Genomic DNA, 23,365 nt, shown 5'->3' with positions numbered 1-23,365 from the left:
GTTTATAAAAGTCTGCAATGTAGTAGTGTGGAGATCAAGTGTTGAAGCCAAATTTTGGGGAGTAATTGTAAAGATTTAAAATATTTTTTAAGAGGTATGCTGTTCTTTCCAGGTTTTTCTTGTAAGGAAAATAATTGGCCCTGATGCTGAGCAGCTCTATGCAATGAAAGTATTGAAAAAAGCTTCATTAAAAGGTAGGTTTATAGCATATTTCTAGGACAATGTCCTTCTACATTTGCTTCCATGTAGACAGAAGTTTATTGGGGAGTTTTTTGTTTTCTAAATACTTCTGTATGCTGTCTCATGGATTCTCCAAGGACAAGCAGGATGGTAGTCCTCACATATAGGTAAAGTCAGCAGATGGAGCCCTATCACGGAAAACTTTTCTGTCAAAGTTTCTAGAACTTTTGACTGGCACACTGAGCATGCCCAGCATGCCATAATCCCTGTAGCCACAGGGGTCTCCCTTCAGTCTCTCTTTTTTTCTGCGCTGCAGTTTGCCTCGCGGTTAGGAGCTCTGTGCGAATTTCTCACAATATTTTCCTCACGGAATATTTGACGTTTACTTATCCAAAAACTTCCCTCACACGGGTCTCCCATCGAGACATCGATTTTCCTCGCTCGGTGAGTGAATTCCACTGTCGTCTGTCGATGCCTGCCTCCCCTGTTTTCGGTGTCGATTGTTTTTGGGCCTCCCCCTTTTTCTATCTTGGCAACAGGTTTTAGAAAATGACTGGAGTGTCCCCGGACCATGTTGATTACCGACCCACATGATGTCTGTCTGCTGTTCCTCGGCTCATCACACGACGTGTCTCACTGCCCAAGTTGTGCCCAGATGACCCCGAATGGGTAGGCGGGCTCGCCTTGACAAGATGGAGTCCTTTTTAAAATCAAGTTGACTACTGCAACGTCCACCCACTCGTCACCGGCAGGATCATCAAAGAAACTTGTCATCAAACATCGCCGGGAGCACCAGGGCAGCGGTGACCATCTGTCACCAACTCCATCTAAGGCATCCGCATTGTCTTCCTCTGTGCCAGAGAAAGACTGGACCGAGCACTTAGGGAAACACCGGCACCGACGCGAGTCTACTCCCGCTGCCGGCACCAACACCACATTGGCCTTGATGTTTATCGAGCCAATTGCGAAGAGGACACGGGTAGAGGAGCCTTCAACCCCATCTCCACCCGAAAAACCAAGGCGATCCCCACCGATATAGGTGCCGGGTACTGAGCCCCCACAAATTCCTGTGGAGGTACCAGTAGTGCCTAGCCTGCCGCCTCTTGTAGCTGCGATATCTACACCAGCTTTCAGGGAGGAACTGGACGGTCTCATCCACCAGGCAGTGCTCGATGATCTCAGAGACTTACAGCCATTGATGCCGGCCCCCATATCGACTCTGACATCGGAGCCATCGATGTTTATGCCACTGCTAAGCAGACTGGATACACTCATCGGTGCCCTTCCGACACAACCTAGGCCACCAATGCCATAGCAACCCGCAAAGTCTCTGAAGGCCCCAATACCTATTCCGGGATCCTCAGAAGATGAAGGCATGGACTCCAGTCCTCTCTCAACACTGATTCCTCCAATGCCTGGTCCATCGAGGCTCTCGGGACTGAGATGCCCATGTTTCCCCTCGATGCCTTCGGTGCCACAGAAATCCCCATCAGTGCCACCGCATCTTCTATTGAGGCCATCGAAGGATCCATTGGTGCCAACACGTCCTACAGTACCAACCTTCTTCCCTCTTTCAGGATCTCGCCTAGAGACCTTTTCTGACAGATGGTAAGATGTTGACACTGACACATCCACGGAGGACATCTTATCAGAACCATCTCCTCTGGAAGAAAGGAGAAAATCTCTTCCCGAAGACCTCTCCTTTGCAAATTTTGTAAAGGAAATGTCAGAGACAATCCCCTTTGACCTGATTATAGAGGAGGACACACGCCATAAAACATTGGAAGTTCTCCAATTTGTTGATGCTCCAAAGGAAGTTATGGCTATCCCTGTCCACGAGGTGCTTGTGGATCTCCAACATCGTCTCTGGGAGCATCCTTGTACTGTTCAACCAGTGAATAGGACAGATGCCACTTATCTAGTCCAACATATTCCTGGATTTCAAAGGCCACAACTACCCCATCAGTCAGTGGTAATTGAATCCGCACAGAAAAAGGCCAGGCGTCTGTGCCCTCACTCTTCAACAATTTCTGGCAAAGACCAAAAATTCTTGGACATTTTGGGTTGCAAAATGTTTCAGGGCTCTATGCTAGTGTCACGCATAGCTGCATACCAACTTTACACGACACAATATCAAAGGAATCTCTGGAAGCAGGTTCAGGGAATAGCTGACTCTCTTCCCCCAACAACAAGATAGTCTCAACGCCATATTACAGAAAGTCCTTGAGGCTGGGAAACATGAGGTTCGGGCTGCTTACGACTCCTTTGAAACTGCTTCTCGTTTGTCGGCAACGGGAATCAGCGCCAGGAGGTGGGCTTGGCTGAAACCATCAGATTTGAGACCTGAAGTCCAAGACAAACTCGCTGATCTGCCATGTACCGGTGACAACCTATTCGGCGATAAGATACAAGACGCAGTGGCTCAACTAAAAGATCATGAGACCCTGCGTCAATTGTCCACAATTACTACCGAGGGCCCTTCTTCTGCAAGAAGACCTGCGAGAAGGGACCCTAGAAAACCATTTTATCACCCATGCAGATATTACCCAACTACATCTTGCATGAAGCCAACCAAGCCGTCTCGGAGAGGACATCCTTGACAGCCCAAGCAATCCAGGCCTCAGCCACCATCGCAAACAGGCCAAACCTCTGGATTTTGAAATCTATCCAGAGAACAGCAGCCGCTCCACAAATCCAAAACCAGATTTACCAGTAGGAGGTCGAATTCACCATTTCATAACCAACTGGCTCAACATTACCACAGACCAATGGGTTATATCCAGCATAACCCAGGGATACCATCTAAACTTCCTCATGGTACCCCCGGATTCACCACCCAATCCACTGTGGATGCAAATAGATCACACACTCCTTCTAGAGTCAGAACTCCCCACTCTTCTGGGCACCAGGGCTGTGGAACCTGTTCCCTGGGCACAGCTATTTTCTCATTCCAAAGAAATCAGGCAGCCTACGCCCCATCCTAGACCTCTGCAATCTCAACACATTTCTACAAAAAGAAAAATTCAGGATGATGTCCCTCGGTACCATGCTTCCCCTTCTGCAGAAAGGAGATTGGCTCTGTTCTCTGGATCTTCAGGATGCTTATGCTCACATTCCAATATTCCCACATCACCACAAATACCTGCGTTTCCTGGTGGAACATCAACATTATCAGTACCGGGTTCTACCTTTCGGACTGGCCTTGGCACCACGTGTCCTTACAAAGTGCCTAGCAGTGGCTGCGGCCCATCTACACAAGAAAAGCATATATGTCTTTCCTTACCTGGACGACTGGCTAATCAAAAGCCATTCCAAACAAGGAGCTCTCGATGCTATCAAGCTCACTATCAATCTTCTACACTCATTGGGATTTCTCATCAACTACCAAAAATCCCACCTGACTCCATCTCACCTTCTTACTTTCATTTGAGCAGATTTGGACATCACAGTTGCATACGACTTCTTGCCCAACGACTGCGTTGACACACACTCTCCAGACTAGCTACGTCTCTGCATGCAAAGAAAACAGCCTCAGCCCATCAATCCCTAACCTTACTGTGCCATATGGCTTCCATGGTCCATGTCACTCCTATGGCCAGACTGGCCATGAGAATCACTCAATGGACTTTGAAATCTCAGTGGCTCCAAGCCACTCAACCTCTTTCATCCCGGATTCAAGTAACCCACCAGCTACGTTTGTCGCTTCTCTGGTGGACAAACAAAGCCAACTTGCCGACAGGTCTACCCTTCCAGCAACCAATTCCACAAGTGACGTTAACCACAGATGCATCCAACTTGGGTTGAGGAGCTCATGTGAACAATCTCCAAACTCAAGGTACTTGGACACAGCTCGAAGCAATGTTTCAGATCAACTTCTTAGAGCTTTGAGCTATATGTTACGCTCTATATGCATTCAAGGATTGCCTTTCAAACAAGACTGTTCTCTTACAAACAGACAACACAGTTGTAATGTGGTACTTGAGCAAGCAGGGCAGCACAGGCTCCTATCTCCTCTGCCAAGAAGCCGCACAGATCTGGGCCCTTGCACACTCCATGTATCTTCGGGCCACTTATCTGGCAGGCGTACAGAACGTAGTAGCAGATCACCTCAGCCGACAGTTCCATCCCCACGAGTGGTCTCTGGATCCTGTGGTAGCGACCAGAATCTGCCAATGTTGGGGTCAACCAACAATAGACCTCTTTGCATCCGAACTGAATCACAAAGTGGACAGATTCTGCTCCCTGCACAGGCAACAAAACACGTTGGCTATGGACGCCTTTGCTCACCCCTGGAACACAGGCCTCCTATACGCGTATCCCCCCGATACCGCTGATAGCCAAAACTCTCGTGAAACAGCAACAGGACAAAGGGTCAATGATACTCATAGCCCCATATTGGCCTCAACAAGTATGGTTTCCCATGATTCTCGACCTCTCAATCAGAGAACCAATTTGCCTGGGCACAGCGCCCACTCTCATAACTCAGAACCAAGGCATGTTACGCCATCTGAATCTTCAAACCCTATCCCTTACAGCCTGGATGTTGAAAGCATGATCCTGCAACCGCTCAACCTTTCAACTGATGTCTCTCAAGTGCTTGTAGCTGCACGAAAGCCTTCCACACAAAAATCCTATCGTTCTAAGTGGAATAGATTTACCATATGGGGCACGCAAAAAGGTATCGACCCTTTTTCGTGCCCCACTCCATCTTTTAGACTATCTGGCACCTTTCAGACTCTGGTCTCCAGACTTCCTCGGTGAGGGTACTCCTGAGTGCCATCTCAGCATACCACAAGGGAGTGGGGGATGCCCCGGTAACAGCGCAGCCTTGTGAGTCGGTTTATAAGGGGCCTACTACAACTTAAGCCCCCTCTATGGCCACCAGTCACTGAATGGGACCTAAATGTAGTACTTACAAGGCTCACGCGCTCCCCGTTTGAGCCTTTGCACTCCTGCGATGTTAAATTTCTTACATGGAAAGTCCTTTTCCTAGTAGCCATTACATCTGCTTGAAGGGTTAGTGAGTTACAAGCACTTGTCACATACTCACCCTATACAAGGTTCCTACATGACCGCGTGGTCCTCCGTACTCACCCTAAATTCCTTCCAAAGGCGGTAACAGACTTTCACCTGAATCAATCTATAGTCTTGCCCACCTTTTTCCCAAGACCTCACTCTCACCAGAGCGAGAGGGTTTTACACACCTTGGACTATAAACGTGCACATGCCTTTTACCTAGACCGCACTGCAGTCCATAGGAAATCCACCCAACTCTGTTTTTTTTGACAAAAACAAACCAGGAGTTGCGGTGGGCAAACAAACTCTCTCCAACTGGCTAGCAGACTGTATCGAATTCTGCTATGAAAAAGCAGGCCTTCCTCTCCAGGGACAAGTGAAGGTGCACTTAGAGCCATGGCAACCTCAGTAGCACACTATTGTTCAGTACCGATTGCTGAGATCTGTAAAGCTGCAACATGGAGCTCTCTTCACACATTTGCAGCACATTACTGCCTGGACAAGGAAGGACGTCAAGACTCTGCCTTAGGCCAACCCGTCTTGAAGAACATGTTTCCAGTATAATCCCAACTCCTTCCACATCCATCTGATGTGATTTTCAGGCTGCCTCATTTTTCACAACAGTACACCAGTTGTTGTGCCTGATGGACAAGTTCTACGCTGTAGGTCCAATTTAAATATGAGTCAGCCTGTAGCTTGCTAATCACCCACATGTGAGGACTACCATCCTGCTTGTCCTGGGAGAAAGCAGAGCTGCTTACCTGTAACAGGTGTTCTCCCAGGACAGCAGGATGTAGTCCTCACGAAACCCACCCGCCACCCCGTGGAGTTGGGTCCGAAAAGTTTTATTATTTTATTTTTTTGCTCGCACCTTTTGCTACAAACGAGACTGAAGGGAGACCCCTGTGGCTACAGGGATTATGGCATGCTGGGCATGCTCAGTGTGCCAGTCAAAATTTCTAGAAACTTTGACAGAAAAGTTTTCCGTGATGGGGCTCTGTCTGCTGACGTCACCCACATATGAGGACTACAACCTGCTGTCCTAGGAGAACACCTGTTACAGGTAAGCAACTCTGCTATATGCACTATATATATTTCTTTATAGTTGTATCTGCCTTTCACTGCTGATTCTCCAATAAAGTAATTTGATTTTTTTAATACTGGTGACACTTAAAATAAATTTTACTTAAACAATTAATATTGCCATTTAAATTAATTTCCTTATTTACTTTTGCCTGCATTATTCTGCCTTTGCATTAATATCCTTTATTTTGAAGAGTTTCCCTTGTGTCAAAACTCAACAAGTCTGTCCAAAATATGTCAGAAGATCTTTTATTGATTTGATTTTCTGATAATTACTTATTCTTAATCGGGGTGGATTACAGGAAAATATTGGCCTGGCGTAGGGAAGGCTCTGTCCAAGATTGTGCCACACCTGTGATGAAAAGGGCATCTCCAGCACCTTAAAGCCTGTGAGTCCTTGTGGTTTTAAGAGGATGGATCTGTTGTGGCTTGAACATCTCATAGGAAGATGTCCAAATGCCCAATAACCCAATGTGCCCGTTGCTAATTGGTAGTTTTATGTTGAGAAGGGGAAAACCAGATAATAGGACTTAAGTACTCACACGCTAATTTTAAAATAGTGCGCGTGTGCCCCTAGACTCACACATCAGCGCACGGGTATAGATACGCTGGAATTTTAAATAATGCAAGCACTTGTGTGCATATGACTTAAAATACGTCGCCCATTTTTAAGTATGCTCCCAATTTTAAGAGGTTACTCAAGCATACCTGCTTTGCTTATCTTTCATTAGACTTTGTTGGCTTTAATGCTCGCATGTAAGCGGATTTTTAAAACATTCTTACATGAGGGACATTCCCAGTTTTTCCAATTAGTCCTCCAGTTTGCCCAGTTAGTCTCAAGGTTCTTCATCCTGCACACACCCCAGTTGACCCAGACCCCTCACCCTGTCATGTAGGCCCTAAAACATGATATCTGTTGTCTTTTTCCTTATCTGAAGCAGCCGTAAAGTTATGCAGATAACAAGCTGTTGTGCACTGTGGCCTCTGGTTTTAAAATACGGAGTTATGCACATAACAGTTGGACCCATCCTGGAGCTCCTGTGCCCTACCCATGCCCTGCTCTTTTCCTCCCCATTTTTGGTGAGCACTCACATATTCACACACAAATTGTGGTTTTTAAAATCTGTGTTGCTTGCATACAGCTCGCATACAGCCCCACATACACGCATATGTGGGCATTTTTGTACAAGCAGTGCTTTTAAAATCAGCCTCTTAGAGTTTGTCTGCTTTTTATTGTTCAACTAACTGAGTGTCTATTTGACTAGAAGATATGTTTTAGACCCAACAAGGCTTTCTGTTGCCTAAGAAATTCCTTTCATGACTGCAGAACTGCGGCTGGTCATATAAAAAGTATTGTTTCAACAGCAGAGAATGTTCTCCAGGGAAGTTAACGCATCCCTTGCTTGGTTCTAAAATGCATAGGTCTGTTGTGTGGACTTTAATCTCGCTATTAAGTCAATTAGAGCTTGAGTTACTTTTCAACTTGATAGGCTAATTCATGATTTTATGTATGTAAAATTGGTTCCACAAAATGCAAAACAAATGTTCAGTGTGGATTATAATCACATGATCTTAAAATATTAACAAACTGAAACATTATTTATGTAAACTACTATAGTTTTGCTTTGCATCTTTTGGCATTGGTGTCATGGTGTGGCATCCTAAAAAGAAAGCTATGTGATATAATTGAAAACATCCATTTCTTAGCATATGGACAGGTGAATCCAAAACCAATGGGTTATGCACATCTACCAGCAGATGGAGCAAAGCTGACATCACAGTGTATATATACCCCTGCAGTGACATCAGCCTGCCAGTATTCTCTGTCTCCAGCAGATGGTGGATGTGCATCTCCCTACTGGGGATTGCTTTAAGTTTAGATGGAGAAAAGAAGAAGGAAATTTAATTTGCCCCATTCTCCTCTGGTGATACCTTATGGTCTCTTCCTCAGTTAAGAATTCCTGAGGTGATTTCTGTGGTCCCTCAGATAAGTTCCTTGGTCTGCCGTAGAATTACCTGTTAAAAAAAAAAGCTTGAAAGGCAAGCAGGTGCAGAAAGCAGAGTGCAGCAGTGAGGGTTTATGCTCTCTTCCCCTGCACCCAGAGACAGACCTTGTATTCAGCCATATCAGGCTGAGCTTAGGTAAAGGGTAATTTAAAAAAAAAAAAAAAAGTAAGGGAGAGTTGAGTAGGGATTCCTCCCCCCGCCCTCCCGGTCTCTGTGCTTGGTGCGCAACCCGATGGTCGTTCCCACCTTTTGGTGGAATTCATGGGTCGGGGGACAGCCTGGCGGGTTGAGCAGCCCTTGTGGCTAGGTCCTGCTCTAAGGCTCTTCTGGTTTGCCATGTGGTAGGCCGTGGCGACATTTCCGCGTATTTTTTGTGTGCCGCAGATTGCCCTCTTCAGTTTCCATCGGATCGTGCTTGTGCACCCGACTGTGCGGCCTGTTGTATATTTGGTTGGGCGACTGGGCACATAGGAGTGCCTTCCAGAACACATGCGTTTTTTTGCATGCACACGCACGTGCTTTTTTGCACGCATTATGTGAGCATCCTGGGGGAACTCAGTTTGGGAGTGCCTAATTTTTGGGTGCACTATTGTCAAACACCTGTTAGGGCATATTGGCAGACTGATGGTGCCCATAGTGAAGAAGCTGAAGTGCCTTGCCTTATGTGTTTGTCATATTTGGGCATCTTAGCCTGGTGTTCCCTCTAATTTTGTGTCAGTGCTGTTTGGAGGCTCAGTGAGAATTACCGCTCTTTGAGGTAGATTTTAAAAACATACGCGCGCGCGTACTTTTGTTCGCGGCACTGTCGCGAACAAAAGTACACTGGATTTTATAAGATACACGTGTAGCCGTGCGTATCTTATAAAATCCGGGGGCGGCGCGCGCAAGGGGGTGCACATTTGTGCAACTTGCGTGCGCCGAGCCCTGCGCGCGCTGCCTGTTCCCTCCGAGGCCGCTCCGATTTCGGAGCGGCCTCGGAGGGAACTTTCTTTCTACCCCCCCCCCCCCCCCCCACATATTCCCTTCCCTTCCCCTACCTAACCCACCCCCCGGCCCTATCCAAACCCCCCCCTACCTTTATCGGAAAAGTTACTACTGCCTCCGGGCAGTAGTAACTTACGTGCGCCGGTGCGGCAGGCCCCGACACAGGCCGCTGTGTTGGGGCACTCGGCCATGCCCCCGGACCGCCGACACACGCCCCCGATCCCAAACCGTGCCCCCTGGCCATGTCCCCGACCGCCCCTTTTTGCAAGCCCTGGGACTTACGCACATCCCGAGGCTTGTGCGCACCGCCGAGCCTATGCAAAATAGGCTCGGCACGTGCAGGGGGCGTTTGGGGTAGGTTTTCGGGGGGTACGCGCGTATCCCTTTGAAAATCTACCCCTTTGATTTTACTAAGCCTATTTCTTCCCAGCCTGGTGTGGGAATGGAAAAAAGCTGCCAGAAGGGTTGGCTGATTTTGGAGCTCCCCTAACTGGTTTGTCGGCAGGAGAAGGTGGTTCAGTGGGTATAGGACAATTGCCCCTGGTTTTGGCATGGATCCTTCTACCTTTTCCTGGGTAGAACTTTTTGAAGGACTGTACTCCTTCCTTTAGGCACAATCCCTGGCCCTGGCCAATCTTAACAAGTCAGGATTGCAAGCGGTTAAATCTCATACACATGGTGCTGCAGGTATGCCTCGGGGTATGCCTGCAGCTGGTCTTCCCAATAGGGACCCAGATGGCACGGATGATGAATCCAATCCTTACTCCCTGGAGGATGGGGAAATTCCTTCATGATTGGAGACGTATAGAACTATGTTGAGGCTCTTTTATAGAGATGAGTTACTGGCTCTAATTTCCCAGACATTGAAGATGCTGGAGTACCTGGGGCTGAATCCATGTCTGAGCCAAAGAAAGATCCCATTTTGCTTTTCTTGCATTAAGCCTCATGCTTCTTTCCTATTATGGAGTCCATTCAAAAATTAATTGATCTTGAATGGGGTGCCCCAGAAGCTAATTTTAGAGGGTGATGAGTCTGGATCCAGTTGCAAAAGAGCAATTGCATTTTCCGAAGATGGATACGCTTGTGTGTGCTGTTACCAAGCGGACGACTATTCCTGTAGAAGGGGGAGCGGCCTTTAAGGATGTACAGGATAGGAGATTGAGGCTATCCTTAAGCAGGCCTTTGAAACAATGGCAATGAATTTGCAGATAGCTTCCTGTTCTTCCCTGGTAGCTCGCTCTTGTTTACTGCTCTCTCAGGAGATCGATGAATCTGGTGTAAATTTCAAGACACTGATGGAACCAGCAGCCTCCTTTTTGATAGATGCAGGCTGCGATTTGGTCCATAGTTTGGCCAGAGAGATGGCTTCAATAATAGCAACTAGGGGTCAGCTATGGCTGAGAAATTGGTTGGCTGATACAACCTCGAAGTCTAACTTTACAAGGTTGCCCTTTAAAAACTCGCACTTATTTGGGAGTGAGCTGGAGAAAATGACCAATAAGTGGGGTGAGTCCCCGTTTCCTCGATTACCAGAGGATAAGAAATAGGTGCCGCGATCCTTCAGCACGAGAGGTAGTACTAGGGGGTTCAGATGTTTTCGACCCTACAGAGGAGTGGCCTTTCAGAGGACTTGACCTTTGGGTAGATCTCAGTCCTTTAGTCCCAGGCAGTACAGATAGGTTGCAGGCTCCCGTAGTGGAGCATCCCAAGCCTCCCTTTGAAGATATGATGACCCACCTCTGGGATCAGGAGATAGGAAGTTACCTCTTTTTTTATCGGAGGAAGGTTGAGATCACAACAGACCAGTGGGTTTTGGAGGTGATAAGGGATGGCTATGCGCTGGGCTTTCGCAGTGTTCCTTGGGACGTGTTCCTGGTGTCTCCCTGCATCTCTCCGCACAAGAGACAGGCAGTGGAGTGTACATTGTCAAGACTCCTCAGCCTGCGGGCTGTGGTTCCAGTGCAGTTTCAAGAAAATACGGGCCGATATTCCATTTATTTCATGCCCAAGAAGGTTTTTTTTCCTCTCATACTGGATCTCAAAGGAGTCAACAGTCATTTGCATGTGACTCATTTTCACATGGAAACCTTGCACTCAGTGATAATGGCAGTGCAGTTGGGGGAGTTCGTAACTTCTCTGGACCTGTCCGAGGCGTATCTGCATATTCCCATCAGACTAGAGCATCAGTGATTTCTGCGTTTCATCATCATAATGATGTTCTGGAACATCATTATCAGTTTCGAACGCTACCTTTTGGTTTGGCCACCGCGCCCAGAATTTTTTCCAAGGTTATGGTAGTGGTGGAGTTGAGAAAAGATGGGATCCTGGTACACTTGTACTTGGATGACTGGCTGATTTGGGCCAAGAGTCTGGAAGAGAGCCTCTGGATCTTGTGAAACGTGATCTCCTTGTTGCAGGAGCTAAGTTGGGTCATGAACCTGGCCAAGAGCAATCTTCAACCATCACAGTCGCTAGAGTATCTTTGTGTTCAGTTCGACACAAAACAGGGCAAGGGTGTTCCTGCTCACAGGACATATTCAGAAGCTGATTGACAAACACAATACACTCGACAGTATGGTCCTATCCTCAGGTGCTTGGATTGATGGTGAAAATGGGTCATAGGCGAGGGTGCATGTGTCTTCTTCAGCATACTCTTCTGTCTTGTTGGATCCCACAGTCTCAAGACTATTCGATTTGGCTCCACCAGCCGATGAAGGTCGGTTCTCAACTGCATTGTTTAAAAGCGGATCATCTAAGATCACCGGACTGGCTAGTACTCATGACAGATGCGAGCCTCCCGGGTTGGGGCGCTCACTGTCAGGAGCTGAGAGTACAAGGGCGCAGGAGTGTGGGAGAGTCTCTCTGGAACATCAGTTGGCTGGAAGTGTGTTCAGTCCAGTTAGCTTGCTTGCAGTTCAGATCACAGGGTCAAGTCGTTCGGATAATATTGGACAATGCACCATCAGTGGCTTACATCAATCTGCAGGGTGGAACTAAGAGCCAGCAAGTGTCACAGGCAATAGCCCAGTGTATGGAATGGACAGAAGTGCATCTTCAGGAGATCTCAGCCTTGTACATTGCAGGAAAAGACAGGGACATGTTCGTCACAAAGATCCAAATCGATTGTCTTATGATATGGTCCTTGAGAGGGCTTGGCTGCTGAAGTATTAATATTCTACTGTGGTATTTGCCACCTTTCTAGGAGCAAAAACGTACTCCACTTGCTTAGCCTATGTGTGGATTTGGTGAGTGAGGCTTGGTGTGAAGATTGAGGATTTCTTCCTCATTCGGTTAAGATCCTGCTAATTTTGGAATTTTTGCAGGATGGATTGAGTAAAGGGTTGGCCCTTAATTCCTTAAAGGTACAGGTGGCAGCTCTTGCCTGTTTCCAAAGTCAGGAGAATGGTGGGCCCTTGTAGGCTCATCCAGATGTGGCCCGTTTCTTGAAAGGAGTGAAGCATTTTCATCCTCCTTTGGGTTACTGGTGCCTTTGTGGAGTCTTAATCTAGTTCTGAATTTATTAATGGGCCCTACTTTTCGACCGCTGCATAACCTTTTCTTGAGGCTACTGACCTTAAAAATGATGTTTCTTGTGGCAATTCGTTCTGTGCATCAAGTATCCGAACTGCAGGCCTTGTCTTGCTGAGAGCCGTTTCTACGAGTGTTCCTTCTTTTTTGCCAAAAGTGGTCTCGGAGTTTCACTTGAATCAGTCTGTTTCCCTGCTGTCTCTGGACAGGGCAAGAGATGCGGAAGAATAATATTGCCTGTTATGGCCTTTGGATGTCAAGACGCATGTCTTGAGGTATTTAAAGGTTTCTGAAACTCTCAGGAAGACAGACTGGCTGTTTATAATCCATGGTGGGAGTAAACAGGGTGAGCTGGCATCATGGGCTACAGTAGCCCGCTGGATTAAGGAGATAGTCACAGCTGCATATGTGGGTGCCGAGCAGACGTTGCCTGGTCAGGTTAGGGCTCATTCCACTAGGGCTCAGGCAGTGTCATAGCTGGAGGTTAGATTGTTGTCTCCCGTTGACATTTGCCAAGCTGTGATGTGGTCCTCTTTTCACACCTTCTTTAGGTATTATTATCGCCTGGATGTGCAGGCCCGGGAGAACGCAGCCTTCGCACGTGTGGTTTTGATCAGACCACAGGCAGCCTTCTGCCTTGTTTGGGAGTAGCTTTGGTACATCCCTCTGGATTTGGATTCACCTGTCCGTATGCTAAGAAAGGAGAAATTACTTGATCATTTCCTTTTCTTAATAAGGACAGGTGAAAGCTACCTTCCTGCCCTTGGCTGCTGAATGGTGGTGCTAATCTCCTCCTGCATGGCTGGGTGTTCTGGGAAGTACTGGTAAGTAAGAACATAAGAAAATGCCATACTGGGTCACACCAAGGGTCCATCAAGCCCAGCATCCTGTTTCCAACAGTGGCCAATCCAGGCCACAGGAGCTGGCAAGTACCCAAAAACTAAGTCTATTCCATGTTACCATTGCTAATGGCAGTGGCTATTCTCTAAGTGAACTTAATAGCAGGTAATGGACTTCTCCTCCAAGAACTTATCCAATCCTTTTTTAAACACAGCTATACTAACTGCACTAACCACATCCTCTGGCAACAAATTCCAGAGTTTAATTGTGCGTTGAGTAAAAAAGAACTTTCTCCAATTAGTTTTAAATGTGCCCCATGCTAACTTCATGGAGTGCCCCCTAGTCTTTCTATTATCTGAAAGAGTAAATAACTGATTCACATCTACCCGTTCTAAACCTCTCATAATTTTAAACATCTCTATCATATCACCCCTCAGCCGTCTCTTCTCCAAGCTGAAAAGTCCTAACCTCTTTAGTCTTGCCTCATAGGGGAGCTGTTCCATTCCCCTTATCATTTTGGTAGCCCTTCTCTGTACCTTCTCCATCGCAATTATATCTTTTTTGAGATGCGGCGACCAGAATTGTACACAGTATTCAAGGTGCGGTCTCACCATGGAGCGATACAGTGGCATTATGACATTTTCCATTTTATTCACCATTCCCTTTCTAATAATTCCCAAAATTCTGTTTGCTTTTTTGACTGCCGCAGCACACTGAACCGACAATTTCAATGTGTTATCCATTATGACGCCTAGATCTCTTTCTTGGGTTGTAGCACCTAATATGGAACCCAACATTGTGTAATTATAGCATGGGTTATTTTTCCCTATATGCATCACTTTGCACTTATCCACATTAAATTTCATCTGCCATTTGGATGCCCAATTTTCCAGTCTCACAAGGTCTTCCTGCAATTTATCACAATCCGCTTGTGATTTAACTATTCTGAACAATATTGTGTAATCTGCAAATTTGATTATCTCACTCGTTGTATTTCTTTCCAGATCATTTATAAATATATTGAAAAGTAAGGGTCCCAATACAGATCCCTGAGGCATGCCACTGTCCACTGCCTTCCACTGAGAAAATTGTCCATTTAATCCTACTTTCTGTTTCCTGTCTTTTAGCCAGTTTGCAATCCACGAAAGGACATCACCACCTATCCCATGACTTTTTACTTTTCCTAGAAGCCTCTCATGAGGAACTTTGTCAAATGCCTTCTGAAAATCCAAGTATACTACATCTACTGGTTCACCTTTATCCACATGTTTATTAACTCCTTCAAAAAAGTGAAGCAGATTTGTGAGGCAAGACTTGCCCTGGGTAAAGCCATGCTGACTTTGTTCCATTACACCATGTCTTTCTATATGTTCTGTGATTTTGATGTTTAGAACACTTTCCACTATTTTTCCTGGCACTGAAGTCAGGCTAACTGGTCTGTAGTTTCCCGGATCGCCCCTGGAGCCCTTTTTAAATATTGGGGTTACATTTGCTATCCTCCAACCTTCAGGTACAATGGATGATTTTAATGATAGGTTACAAATTTTTACTAATAGGTCTGAAATTTCATTTTTTAGTTCCTTCAGAACTCTGGGGTGTATACCATCCGGTCCAGGTGATTTACTACTCTTCACTTTGTCAATCAGGCCTACCACATCTTCTGGGTTCACCGTGATTTGATCAGCCCATGAAAACCTTCTCCATTACGGGTACCTCCCCAACATCCTCCTCAGTAAACACCGAAGCAAAGAAATCATTTAATCTTTCCGCGATAGCCTTATCTTCTCTAAGTGCCCCTTTAACCCCTCGATCATCTAACGGTCCAACTGACTCCCTCACAGGATTTCTGCTTCGGATATATTTTAAAAGGTTTTTACTGTGAGTTTTTGCCTCTACAGCCAACTTCTTTTCAAATTCTCTCTTAGCCTGTCTTATCAATTTCTTACATTTAACTTGCCAACGTTTATGCTTTATCCTATTTTCTTCTGTTGGTTCCTTCTTCCAATTTTTGAATGAAGATCTTTTGGCTAAAATAGCTTCTTTCACCTCCCCTTTTAACCATGCCGGTAATCGTTTTGCCTTCTTTCCACCTTTCTTAATGTGTGGAATACATCTGGACTGTGCTTCTAGAATGGTATTTTTTAACAATGACCACGCCTCTTGGACATTTTTTACTTTTGTAGCTGCTCCTTTCAGGTTTTTTCTAACAATTTTTCTCATTTTATCAAAGTTTCCCTTTTGAAAGTTTAGCACGAGAGCCTTGGATTTGCACACTGTTCCTCTTCCAGTCATTAAATCAAATTTGATTATATTATGATCACTATTGCCAAGCGGCCCCACCACCATTACCTCTCTCACGAAGTCCTGTGCTCCACTGAGAATTAGATCTAAAATTGCTCCCTCTCTTGTCGGTTCCTGAACCAATTGCTCCATAAAGCTATCATTTATTCCATCCAGGAACGTTATCTCTCTAGCGTGTCCCGATGATACATTTACCCAGTCAATATTGGGGTAATGGAAGTCTCTCATTATTACTGCACTACCAATTTGGTTAGCTTCCCTAATTTCTCTTAGCATTTCACTGTCCGTCTCACCATCTTGACCAGGTGGACGGTAGTATACCCCTATCACTATAGTCTTCCCTGACACACAAGAGATTTCTACCCATAAAGATTCAATTTTGTATTTAGTCTCATGCAGGATGTTATCCTGTTGGACTCTATGCCATCCCGGACATAAAGCGCCACACCTCCTCCCGGGTGCTCCTCTCTGTCATTGTGATATAATTTGTACCCCGGTATAGCACTGTCCCATTGGTTATCCTCTTTCCACCATGTCTCTGAGATGCCAATTAAGTCTATGTCATCATTCACTGCTATACATTCTAATTCTCCCATCTTACTTCTTAGACTTCTGGCATTAACATACAAACATTTCAAAGTTTGTTTTTTGTTTGTATTTTCATTCTGCTTTTTAATTGATAGGGATAAGTTAGAATTTTTTAACTCAGGTGAGTTTTTAGTTACAGGCACTTGGACTATTTTTCTAATTATTGGGACCTCACTGTCGGGATGCCCTAATTCTAATGCATCATTAGCATCCTTTGAAGATACCTCTCTCCGAATCATGCGCTGCTGAGCGACTGTCGGCTTTCCCCTTTGTTCTAGTTTAAAACCTGCTCCATCTCCTTTTTAAAGGTTAGAGCCAGCAGTCTGGTTCCACCCTGGTTAAGGTGGAGCCCATCCCTTTGGAAGAGATTCCCCCTTCCCCAAAATGTTCCCCAGTTCCTAACAAAACTGAATCCCTCTTCCTTGCACCATCGTCTCATCCACGCATTGAGACTCCGGAGCTCGCCTGCCTCTGGTGACCTGCGCGTGGAACAGGGAGCATTTCAGAGAACACTACCCTGGAGGTTCTGGATTTAATCTTTCTACCTAAGAGCCTAAATTTGGCTTCCAGAACCTCCCGCCCACATTTTCCTATGTCGTTTGTGCCCACATGTACCACGACAGCCGGCTCCTCCCCAGCACTGTCTAAAATCCTATCTAGGTGACGCGTGAGGTCCGCTACCTTCGCACCAGGTAGGCATGTTACCAGGCGATCCTCGCGCCCACCAGCCACCCAGCTATCTACATTCCTAATAATCGAATCACCAACTATGACGGCCGACCTAACCCTTCCCTCCTGGGCAGTAGGCCTTGGGGAGATATCCTCAGTGTGAAAGGACAGTGCATCACCAGGAGAGCAGGTCCTTGCTACAGGATCCTTTCCTGCTGCACCTGGTTGGTGCTTTCCCATCATGAGACCTTCTTCAATCCAGTCTCTAGACTAGTGTTATTATTCTGAGCTCAGTGTTTTCCTGTTGGCTGAGTTCTGGAATGGTTATCTGTTAATAATCAAGTTTTTGAAGTTTGTTCACCGTTGGCTTTTGCAGAGAATACTGGCAGGCTGATGTCACTGCATGGGTATATATTCTGTGCTGTCAGCTTTGCTCCATCTCCATCTGCCTGTAGGGGTGCATAACACACTGGTTTTGGATTCACTTGTCGTTAAAGAAAAGGAAATGATCAGATAAGTAGAAATTTCTCCTTAGGTATTCAGAAATGGTTTCCCATTCTGTACTCTGAAGAAGGCGCTATTGAATAAGGCCCATTGAGGGCAATGTTAGTTTTAAGTTAAAGTAAACCTATGTAATAAATCTGTATTACCTTGTCAGTGTAATTTTATCAGTAAGTTTAGTCTTGTTTTGCCCTTGTAAATTATAATATATGACATTGATTTAGCTTTGTTAATAAAATCACAATATTGTTTTATATTTTCTCTGTATGTTGTGATCCTCCTTGAATGAGCCTGTACTGTAGACTGAAAAAAATACTCGCACTGTAGATCAGGGGGATCACCAAACCTTTTAAGGGAAGAGCAGTATGAAGCATTTAATACAGAGGAGGCTGGAGATCAATGGACGGGAATCTGGCCCTTTTGGTGATTCAGAATGCTGAGGAAGGGGGGGGGGGGCAAGGTAGGATTCAGTATTCCCAGAAATATTTCTAGGGAGTTGACAACTCTGCCACATCCAAGGAACCATAACACCTGCCTCTCCACTTCTCTGTATAACCCCACCAGCACCATACCCAGGGGGGGAGTGAGGACTGCATGAGTGGCATACTCTCCCTCTCCCATCCATTCACATCGCTCCCATACACCCTTGCTCTCTATATCACTCCCTTTTCTCATACTTTCCTGCACCCTTTTCCTCTCCCTCTCCCTCACACTCCATTTTCTTAATCTTGCCTCACCTTTCTTTTTGTTTTCATTCCTTCCCTTCCCTCACATTCACTTTTCCCTTGCTTTCATTCCCTACCTTTACCTTTTCCCCTTCCCTTTCTTTCCCTTCTCCCTTCACTTGCATTGCTTTCGCTTCCTTTCACTCCTTCCTTTTTTACCTGAATGTCTTCCTTTTCTGCCCCACAACACTTTTGTATTTGCAGCACTGCTTGCAATAGTGGATCTCTTCTGCCAGTAGTGGTTGGGAACATTTGCTTACTCCGATGTGGGTAACTTGAGCGTGTGGTGGGAGGTCGTGGATTGTGCTTCATCTGCTGCTGGTCTCATGCTTTGCAGGATTTGCAGCAAGCTTAAGCAAGCAAGCAGTGGATGTTTTTGTTCCCTGGCACTTCCCGTTTGCCACATAAAAATTGTTCTTCCTCTTGCTACCAGGGGCTGGATAGAATTAGGTTATAGGCCATAGTTTGATGACCCCCCCGCTGCTGTAGACTGGGGGAGGGGAAGCAATTTTTCAAAGGTCTTTTTCCAAGGGTAAACACCTATTTTCATAAATCCTTTTAAAATCCTTCCCCCGTGAGTTTAGCATTCTGTGGGGTTAATGAAAAGGAGCAGTAGATTTGGATTCTCATATAGCAATAAATGTTGATCTTAGTCACATGAATACTCTGATGGCTTTTGTCATATAATCCAGTTGATTGAAATTTTGTATAAGAGCAAGTACCATATGAGATCTGATCATTTTTGCTGCATTGAGCTGATGGTGCAAAAGAATAAGCATAACTCAGTCAAAGGTTTAAGGTTAAAGAATAATCTGCTTGTGTAAGTATCTTGTCTTTTATTTGTTCTGAAACAACTGTTACTATGTAAAGTCTTTTTACATGATGATAAACATTTATTTTTTAGTTCGAGATCGCGTTCGCACAAAGATGGAGAGAGATATACTAGTAGAAGTAAATCATCCATTTATCGTCAAATTGCACTATGGTTGGTAATATTTCATTGCTCTAGTTATATAATTAAAGTTAGTAAATTAGAACTGAGTCATCGTTTTACGTAGTAAAGAAGCTTCCTTTCAATCAAAGAAAATGATTGCTGTGTTAAGAAGTTTCTGTCCATTTGTCATTACAGATTTTTTCCTAGGACAAGCAAAATGGTAGCCCTCCCACATGGGTGACCTCATCAAATGGAGTCCAGCACAGAAAAGTTAGCATGCCCAGCATGCCACTATCCACACGTCCACATGGGGTCCCTCTTCAGTCTCTTCCGTGGAGCTTTCGTCTTGTGGTTGTGGAGCTCTGCTCTTTTTCATCCTATCTTCATTATTTTTCCTGACTTCCTGCGCAGGGGTCCCTCTTCTTCCTGGTCGGTTCCTCAGTAGGGCGGTAAGGTTTTTTTTTTTCTCCCCCCCCCCCTTCTTGCGATTCCCAGTAGTGTTGCTTATCGGTGGGCGCTGGTCATCAACCACTTGCTGGCTCTTTTTAATGGCGTTTGGTTTTTGCCATTATCCCCCAGTGCCTGCGGACCATGTGTATCACGGATCTGCATGAGGTCTGTATCCTCTGCCTGGGTGCATCGCATGACGTCCGGGAGTGTCGTTTTTGCAATCAAATGACCCCAGAAGGCTGTCACACCCATCTGGATAAGATTTAGAAACTTTTCGGGTCCAAGAAATCTGATCTGTCGACTCCGGTGTTGGGGACATCGACACCTAAAGGCCTAGGGGAACAGATGGACATAGAACCTTCTCTGTCCGCTCCCTCACTGGGGCCCTCTCAGGAGAGAGGTACTGGCGATAGGCCATCGTCTGTGTTGTTGCAGTCCAGGACGTCAGGATCATCTCCATCTTCCTCGGTCCCGGGGAAAGACTGGGCTGAGCATCGAGGGAGATCTCAGAAGTGTCGCCATCGTCTCATGGCGCCGGGCTCGGGTCGGTACCAGTGGCTGCGGTGATGCCCTGAAGCGACCCCCATGGAGAGGAGGCATCGACCTCCATCAAACCCAGGAGTCCAAGGTAATCCCCACTGATACTGGTGCCGGGCACTGATCTCCCTCGGGGCTCCAAGGGAGATCCAGTGACGCCTTCTTTTCCTCTTCTTCCATTCTTTCTGTCTTTGAATATTCAGGAGGAGCTGGACTGCGGAGTGCAATTGGCGGTGATCCAAGCCCTACAGGGCATTGAACCGCGGGCTCCACCGGTACTTCCAGTGCCGGTGCAGGCACCTGCGATGTTGGCACCACTGCTGGAGTGCCTTGATGTCCTTCTGGGCGTCTTGTCTATGCAGTAGCTGCCGGTGCCCGGGGGTCCATCGATTTTTTTTTTTTTTTTTTTTTTTTTTTTTTCCAGTGGCCACCAGTGCCTCCCTTCAGGGCAATTCCCATTGTGGGTTCTGAGGAGGAGGATGAGTTGTTGCGGCCTGCAGCACTATCGGGGTCTTTGGTATCGCATCCGGTGTTGCCTGGCTGGTTCCCGGTCCCTCAGAGGCCTCAGTGCTGTAGGTGCCCTAACCAAGGGGTCTGGGCAGGGGCCTGCCACGGGGGTCCCCCATGGGGGGATGACACCTCAGAGTCTTCCTCTGATGACTCAGGTTCTTCCCTAAGATCTATCCCCTCCAGAGGAGAGGCACTGGTCCCCACTGGAGGACATGACCTTTTGCAGGCTTTGTCCGGGCCACACGGAAGACATTCCTTTCTAACTCGTAATGGAGGAAGATGACCAACATAAGATGTTGGATGTCCTCCAATTTGTTGATGCTCCGATGGAGGTGGTGACTGTTCACATCCATGATGTATTTAAGGAGTTACTCCTTCGGATCTGGGAGCACCCCATATCTGTTCCTCTGGTAAATCGGAAAACAGATGCAGTCTATTTAGTACAGCAGGCCTTGGGGTTTGAGAAACGTTAGCTCCCACATCAATCAGTAGTGGAGGAGTTGGTCCTCAAGAAAGCCAAGTGTTCCTGCACCTCTGGATCGGGAGCACAGGGTGTTGGATGCCTTATGTAGGAAAGTGTTCCAATGTGCTATGTTGATCGCCCGTATCATTTCCTACCAGCTGTACATGACCCAGGTTACTCGGAACCTTTGGAAGCAGGTTCAGACGTTGTCTGAGAGCCTCCCCCAGCCGCAGCATGATGGCTTTTTGGCAGTTTCTCAGCAGGACTTGGTGCGATCCACCTACGATGTGTTTGAGACAGCAGCTAGGGTGGCAGCAGAGGGCATTGGCGCACATAGGATGGCATGTCTTCGAGTCTCTGATCTTTGACCAGAGATCCAGGAGAATCTTCATGTCAGGGACCCAGGAAGACCTATCACCAGAAGAAATACTCCCCTCCTGCCTCGTGTGGTCAAACTCGACACGTAAACTCTCGGGGCCGCTCTAGATAGCAGCAGGCCCTCCGGTCTCAGCCAACACCCCAGCAGAGCCCCACTATAGGGTTTAGACTGGCTGCGGGGGATCATAAGCCTTGCAACTATACTCTCGACGCCGGGCCCTCCAATCGGAGGTCAACTGCAGTCCTTTGTGGATCGATGACCCCAGGTTACCTCGGATCAGTGGGTCTTGTCCATCATTTGTCAAGGGTACCAGTTGAACTTCCTGGGTGTCCCTGCAGACTCCCCTGCGCCCATCTTGGGGCCAGTCCTCCCATCAGGAAATTCTCTTGACGGATCTCTCCAACCTTATAAAGGTCAGAACATTCAAACCTGTACCCCTGCGGCAGCAGGGGTGGCGGTTATACTCCCGCTATTTCCTGATTCTAAATAGAATAGGTGGATTCTGCTCCATTTTGGATCTGAGAGTTTTGAAAAAGTTTCTACAAAAAGAAAAGTTCAAGATGGTCTTACTGGGCACCCTGATTCCCCTCCTGCAAAGAGAACATAAGAACATAAGAAAAATGCCATACTGGGTCAGACCAAGGGTCCATCAAGCCCAGCATCCTGTTTCCAACAGTGGCCAATCCAGGCCATAAGAACCTGGCAAGTACCCAAAAACTAAGTCTATTCCATGTAACCATTGCTAATGGCAGTGGCTATTCTCTAAGTGAACTTAATAGCAGGTAATGGACTTCTCCTCCAAGAACTTATCCAATCCTTTTTTAAACACAGCTATACTAACTGCACAAACCACATTCTCTGGCAACAAATTCCAGAGTTTAATTGTGCGTTGAGTAAAAAAGAACTTTCTCCGATTAGTTTTAAATGTGCCCCATGCTAACTTCATGGAGTGTCCCCTAGTCCTTCTACTATCCGAAAGAGTAAATAACCGATTCACATCTACCCGTTCTAGACCTCTCATGATTTTAAACACCTCTATCATATCCCCCCTCAGTCGTCTCTTCTCCAAGCTGAAAAGTCCTAACCTCTTTAGTCTTTCCTCATAGGGGAGTTGTTCCATTCCCCTTATCATTTTGGTAGCCCTTCTCTGTACCTTCTCCATCGCAATTATATCTTTTTTGAGATGCGGCGACCAGAATTGTACACAGTATTCAAGGTGCGGTCTCACCATGGAGCGATACAGAGGCATTATGACATTTTCCGTTTTATTCATCATTCCTTTTCTAATAATTCCCAACATTCTGTTTGCTTTTTTGACTGCCGCAGCACACTGAACCGATGATTTCAATGTGTTATCCACTATGACACCTAGATCTCTTTCTTGGGTTGTAGCACCTAATATGGAACCCAACATCGTGTAATTATAGCATGGGTTATTTTTCCCTATATGCATCACCTTGCACTTATCCACATTAAATTTCATCTGCCATTTGGATGCCCAATTTTCCAGTCTCACAAGGTCTTCCTGCAATTTATCACAATCTGCTTGTGATTTAACTACTCTGCACAATTTTGTGTCATCTGCAAATTTGATTATCTCACTCGTCGTATTTCTTTCCAGATCATTTATAAATATATTGAACAGTAAGGGTCCCAACACAGAACCCTGA

The 23,365-nt window shown here is 46.2% G+C and overlaps 1 protein-coding gene across 7 annotated transcripts in view; it reads left to right on the top strand.

Moving 5' to 3' along the window:
* The window catches only part of RPS6KA6 (ribosomal protein S6 kinase A6), a 353,752-nt gene that overhangs the window by 152,013 nt on the left and 178,374 nt on the right, over positions 1-23,365 (top strand). For 6 of the 7 annotated variants that reach the window (XM_029606558.1, XM_029606562.1, XM_029606561.1 and 3 more), the window contains 2 exons: positions 113-194; positions 19,327-19,407. In XM_029606558.1, coding sequence (XP_029462418.1) covers positions 113-194; positions 19,327-19,407 — 163 coding nt within the window. Of the gene's footprint in view, positions 1-112; positions 195-19,324; positions 19,408-23,365 lie in introns of those variants that run through there. The other variant, XM_029606563.1, reaches the window with a different exon arrangement.

The sequence above is a fragment of the Rhinatrema bivittatum genome, chromosome 6 (assembly GCF_901001135.1).
Source record: "Rhinatrema bivittatum chromosome 6, aRhiBiv1.1, whole genome shotgun sequence".
Classification (NCBI taxonomy): domain Eukaryota; kingdom Metazoa; phylum Chordata; class Amphibia; order Gymnophiona; family Rhinatrematidae; genus Rhinatrema; species Rhinatrema bivittatum.
Note: the sequence above shows the minus strand (reverse complement) of the source record. Positions and strands in the feature narration are given on the sequence as shown.